We start from the raw sequence: 6,158 nt of genomic DNA, 5'->3' as shown, positions 1-6,158 counted from the left end.
CTAACGAGAAAACGAAAAGGCGAAGACAAAAGTTTCAAATCCTCGTTCATTTCGAAGTATAAACTAGTCGCAACCGACAGTAGTTCCGTTAAAAAAACAAGAAAAAAACCGAATGAAAAGCGGAGCGAAAAAGGGGGTCACGATGTTCGTGTATGACAGTCATGTCTGGTCTGATCAGCTGACAATTAAAGGCGGATCACACAATAACAAGGTATTTCAATTTTCATTGAAACAAAACATTAAGGAAAGTTGGATGTCATTTTTGCGGCTCTGTCGGCCACAATGAGCGGGGTGGGTTAAGATTTACGAGCGACACGTTACGACGGCGTCGGCTCAAGTCTCCAGTCCTAATCGCCCCCGTTGTGCAACCCAAGATTTTCTTTTTCTTTTTTTGTTCCAGTGAGCCGAGTCATCGAAACTCCCATGCCGAACACAGCGCCACCCACCGCTGCTTTTTACGACCGGCTCAACTCATCAATATCATCTGTTGTGTGTATATCGATCCCCCCCCTTTTTCTTTCTCAACCTACTCCAACGGCATCATTTCAAAGAAAAAGAAAAGAAAAAAAAAAACAGAAATCAGGAGAGAGAGGTAAACGTCCATTTAAACGGAGTAATGCAACGGTGTGTGTGTGTGTGTCACGAAATGACGAGTAGAAAGGAGAGAAAAATGTGGTGGGAAAAAAGAAGTTGACGATTAGGCGGGAGACATCGACTGGAACCTGGTGGACAATCAGATCGAAACGGAACTCGTTCAAGAATTCACGCTGCAACGTCACGACGCTCTCCGTCTGTAATACACACCCACACATTTGTGTGTGAGTGGTTTTTCTTTTTCTATCCCGTCCTCTTGTTTTGTTGTTTTTTTTCCGTTTTAACGACCGATTTGATTGGGAAGCGAAAACGACCTCTCTCTCCTTTTTGTCTTTTTTTTTTTGTTTTTATTTTCAGCGCGCACCGTGTGAACGTTTTACGTCCTTCCTTTGTTTTCTCGTCCCTTTTTTTTCCGTTTTATTTGGGAGGAAAAGACTGGAACTAAAGAGACACACACCAAAAGGTTGTTGCTTTTTATAAGATGCAAAGGGAAAATGCTTTTTTTTCGCAAGCGCGTTTATTTTTTGCCTGTCGAAGATAAAAATCAGCCGAATTTCATGTCACAGACTTTTGGCCTGCGGAAGAATTCTTCCATTTCTTTTTCAAAAAACGATCACGTGACATTATCTAAGGCCGTTTTGGAGAGAAATGCTCAAAGTCGATCGCATAACGTCCTTCCGAAACGAGAATGATGTAGACAAAATGGAAAAAAACTCAAACTAATTTCTTCCTCTTTAGAGATAATAGAAGAACACAACATTTTCCAGCTCCCGAATTTCACGCAGCTGTGCGCCCTATCTCCGTCTTTCTTCGGACAGCACCATTTTTTCGTGTCGTCTTTTTGTCCTCGTGGTTTTAAATATTTGGCTTTTATTTTTATTCAAGGAGGAAAAGGGGTTGCATCTCGAGCAGGTGATAATGTCCAATATTTCATCGTCACCTTCCAGGTGTTTGTTTGTTTGTTAAGGAAAGGGGTACGAACCTCCGGGCAGCAACTGGCAGTTTTTTGTTTCGTCTTTCGAAGGCCGAAATAGATTTTAAAAATTCAAGGTAATAGATATGTAGGTCTGCAGCAGTTACATGTATGGTCTATTAGAGGGTATAGGTCGATATGGCATCGTGCCGGAGGAGCCAATGTTTCACACGCTACCTGTCTTGGCATCTTTCGTTTCTTCCTTTTTGTATTGTGCGTGTTTTTGTGGGCAGGGTTACGTGAACTAGAAATGGACCAGCCAAAAGTGCTGGGTTTCTTTCTTTTTCGTGCTTATCGGATTTCTTTTTTTTGTTTGGTGGTGGGGTTGATTAGTTTCAACCTATTTCCCTTTGCCTTTGTCAATTTTTGTATTTTTAGGAAAGGGGGTTATCATCTGGGAGAAAATGAATGTCAAGTGTGTCATCGCACTAAACGTCAAACTGTTGTGCGAAGAAAAGGCCAGCAAAACACACACAAACACACCACATCTGGCTCTCCATTTTTGGATAGGGGCCTTGCTGGGATACAACTAAGCCTTGAAGAAAAATATCAAATAAACGTTAACGGTTCGTTCGTTTGGTTTCGGCCGACTGCAGTCAGCACTTATCACCTCGACATTCTTTCGTCTTTCTCGTTTTTCTTTATATTTTAAAGCGGCTGCTGCTTCTGTGCTGTCGACTTGGGGCCAGAAAACCGTTTGATATGGTCAACGCAGATAAGACAACGAGAAAGACCTGCGTCGTCGATTTCCCGACCGTTGCGACTGAGGAAACACGCTGAACAGTCCGTGCCCGTTTCTCGGTATCGCCGTACACACATAAGGGAGGCCAACAATAAGAAAAAACGTTAACCGCGCAGCTAATTCCAACTCGAATTTATCCAATCCAATCGATTTTCTTTCTTCTTTCCAAAGAGCAGAACGTCTCGATTCGAAAAAACCGGTTTTTCACGCTGATCAATTGGGAGGAAGGTGCAAGGCAAAATAGGAAAACTTGTAAATGAAAAGTGAGAAGAGCCGTGTTTTGAAACACGTCAGAGTCTATATAGAAGACAGAGCCTCTTCGTGGAGGGCTGTACAATCGTCATTAGTCAGGAATTTTCCCTCTTTTCGTTTTTTCTTTCTTTTCCTGTTGGAAAAAGAACTGCCTCTTGCCGGTCTTTCTTATAGTTTTCTCTCTTCTACATATACGTACGTACGACATCATTGGAATTCTTTTTAATGGACTTTTTCTTTCGATTATTCTCCCTAGTTTCTAGTTCGTTTCCAAGTTTCTCTTAAATTATTTCGCTGTGTTATTGTGGGTTTGTTTCTTTTCAGTTATGACCCACACAGCATAATACATATTCACCGTCCATTTGTGAGGGCTAAGGACTCTGCCGCCCCCCTCGTTTTCAACACAAGCGCCGGAAATTCGTAAATCTGTCTTTTTAACTTCTCTTCCTCATCGAATATTCCGTAAGCTTTTCTTACCTGCTCTTGTACAGGTTGGATGGTTCGTTCCTAAGAAATACAGTATCTGCGAAAATGCAGTTTGTGGCTTTTTCATTTGGTTTATCGATTTTCTAGCCTGTCACTAACGAGCCGTTTTCTCCAACTGTTTTTTTTGTTTTTGTTTTTTAAATATTCCCATCCTATTTCTTTATGTCGTGTAACATATGTGCGTTAAGAGAGACACACTGGTAAAACTGGAAAACAACAGAGGGAAAGAGAAACAAAATAAAGAGAGCCATCCATTTTGATCGTGTTTTATTGAAGGAGATTAAGCCAAGTGCACCTGCATCAGCTGTCGGCACACTGTCGCCTCTACTTATTTGCTTTTTCAATTTCTTTTTTTATTTTCTAAAGGAAAAGAACACATCACTGTAATATTGTACAAACATACTAGTCCAACCGAGAGAGCTTTTGTCCTTGCTGTTCGTGGACAACAGAGAAAGGGGACACACACGGCACAGGGACACGAATTCAGCTGCATTGCATAATCGATGCCCCCTTTGCGTCGTCGATGTTGTTGGTACCGAAACTGAAAAAGACTGGCGTGACTCTCGATTTCCACGGCCGTCAATGACAATTTTTTTTTTTTGTTTCTTTCCAACTGGCCAAAGCCTTTTTTTTTTTTAAACCTGAAACCCCCATGGAACGTGGCTGGACAAGGAAAAGAAAAAAATAAATAAAAAGAGACGGACAACTGGAACGCCGCGCCCGCTGATGTGACACAAGGGACCGTCGTGTGCTTTGCCAGACTAGCTCGGATCACGCAATGTATCCATCACAACAAGAGCACCAGCCATTCCCTCCTTCGTTTTTCGATTGTCCCATAGAAATTGAGACCCCCATTTTGCTACACCAATGTCTGCACGTGTGTGCGTCACCTCCCTATATCCATACGCGTAGTATTTGATGTGTGTACACTTTGATGTTTCTAGTTGATGCAAGTGTCACGTAAACGCTCTTTTCTTTAAATTCGGAAGGCCCACACCATGCCGTTCTAATATCACCCTTCCCTCTTAAAGACCTTGACCGTTTAGACGCCATTTTTTTTCTTTCTAACTCTTCCTCCAATTTTCCTTTTTTTTCGATTTGGCAAACATTTTAGGGCAAAAAAAAAAAAAAATCAAATCTGCCGATCTGGCAAGTGTGTCGTTTTGGCTCCAATTATTTCTCCGAGAGTGGCCCGAACTAAGGAAAAACAGTTTTACGTGTGTTTCGTGATCCGGTGACACACAATATAAATGGGGGCAATAGACACATAGTACCTAGAACTCGTGTACACATTGAACAATGCAGGTAGATGCACGTTACCTACATCTATATATATAAATCTAATAAAATAAGATTGTGTGTGTGTGTGTGTCGTATAGCAACAGCAAAGTGTCAGGTAACGAGTGAGATAGAGGGTCCTTCAACCAACACGACTGACGCCGTGATGATACGACACGCCACGGCATCAAAAAGTTTTTGTTTTTACTTACGATGACTATGTTAATCAGCCACGATGAATCTCTTTCCCTCAAATGATTAGTTTTTTTTTAATTTCGTTAGTGGTTCAAGAAGGTCCAAGTGCGTGCACCTGAGCAGGTGGGAAAAATGGTGTCACAACTGTCGACACCTGGACGTGAATCGATGCGTCGATGAGCAGGGCTGAAAGAGTGTCAGCTCTTGTGGGTCGACGTTCATCGGGATTAGATTCCTCACCCCGACACCACCTACGGCTACGTGATTATGTAAGTTCCAGTTCTTTTTTTGGTTTTCATTTTGGTCCAAGTCAGCCACAAGTCTATACATGCTCCAGATTTGGGTTTGAATTGTTTTATCGAGGGGTCACTTGATTGAACGGCGTTTGAATGGCCATGGCCAGCAAAAGCCACGGGCAATGGTTTGATATAATCAGTCGATTGTGTGTGTGTGTGTGTGTACGCTGGGTTCATCCAGTTAGAACCGAAACAAATATGACGCGCGTATGTGTGTATGTTATTTTTATTCCATGAATCGATCCATTCGTGCGTGAACTGTTTACGCTGCAGATCTGGCACTCACGCACTTGCACTTGTCCACTCTATTTCCCTGAAATGCAGTTGGACGTCTGACTAGGATTGCGTCATTTTCGTTAACGTTTGTTGATCTGAAGAAATTTGAATTTGTTCCCCCCCCCCTCCCCAACATGAGGAAAGTCTTAATTGAATGCAGTGGGGAAAAAAAAAAAACGGGTAAAGAAAAAATGCCGTTAAAAACTTGGGCCAAAAATGGCTTTCTGTGTCTAAATCATGTGCTATCGTTAGCCATTTGCTTGGCTGGTCGGTTGAATCGTCCCATTTTCATTCTTTTTTTGGCTGCTGCTTTTATTTTTTCGCGAATGATTAAGTCTGTCAGCAGCAGCGAATGACCCAACTTTTTGGCACGGCCCCTTCCTATTTCGCTTCTTTTCGGCCCTTGTCTTTGTCACCATTTGATTTGGCTCCTCCAACGGGGGCATGTTTCATTGTGATGTTGATCTTGTTTTTGTCTAATTATACGATAGCAAGAAGTAAGAAATGCGCGAGTCCATTGCTGATTCATCCTTGAAATGTGACACGTGACGATTAGGATCAAGTCAATCTCACATATATAGGCTATTAGGGTGGTATCAGATGGATCATTGCGAGTAGATTGAAAAAAGGAAAAAAAAGTCGATGAATAATGCAAAATAGTGGTGAGAGGGGATGGGTTGGCAATATTGAGATGAGTTCATTCGTCATCGGGGGATGTAATCGAGAAGGGGAGGACGTGACGAAAGAGATACCGGGCGGAAGTTGACAATTTTTCACGAGGCCTCCCCCACCCTGTTCCTCACATCAGCGTGGGCTTTTGCTGTTGATGCAAAAAGAAAAAAAAAAATGCAAAAATAATAATGAAAGAAAATGCAATGACACGAGTAGACTGACTCGACTTTTTTTTTAAGGGGGGTGGATGTAAATTGTCGCCAACTTCTATCCGTGAGAGACACACTCGTGGCGTTCATCGGCGCCTGACGTCACGCGTCGCTTACCCTCCTCCATGGCACGATGGCCTCGTGTGTCGTTTTTCAGCTCCTCCCTTGTTATTTTTATTCCTCAT

The 6,158-nt window shown here is 42.4% G+C and overlaps 1 protein-coding gene across 1 annotated transcript in view; it reads left to right on the top strand.

Moving 5' to 3' along the window:
- The first annotated feature begins 4,209 nt into the window (after positions 1-4,209).
- LOC116931252 (Fanconi anemia group J protein) overlaps positions 4,210-6,158 on the top strand; it is a 51,259-nt gene continuing 49,310 nt past the window's right edge. The window contains exons 1-2 of the mRNA XM_045178984.1: positions 4,210-4,352; positions 4,608-4,789. Of these exons, the coding sequence (XP_045034919.1) occupies positions 4,697-4,789 (93 nt within the window). The 5' untranslated portion in view covers positions 4,210-4,352; positions 4,608-4,696. The remainder of the gene's footprint in view (positions 4,353-4,607; positions 4,790-6,158) is intronic.

This window comes from Daphnia magna, linkage group LG9 (genome assembly GCF_020631705.1).
Source record: "Daphnia magna isolate NIES linkage group LG9, ASM2063170v1.1, whole genome shotgun sequence".
Classification (NCBI taxonomy): domain Eukaryota; kingdom Metazoa; phylum Arthropoda; class Branchiopoda; order Diplostraca; family Daphniidae; genus Daphnia; species Daphnia magna.
Note: the sequence above shows the minus strand (reverse complement) of the source record. Positions and strands in the feature narration are given on the sequence as shown.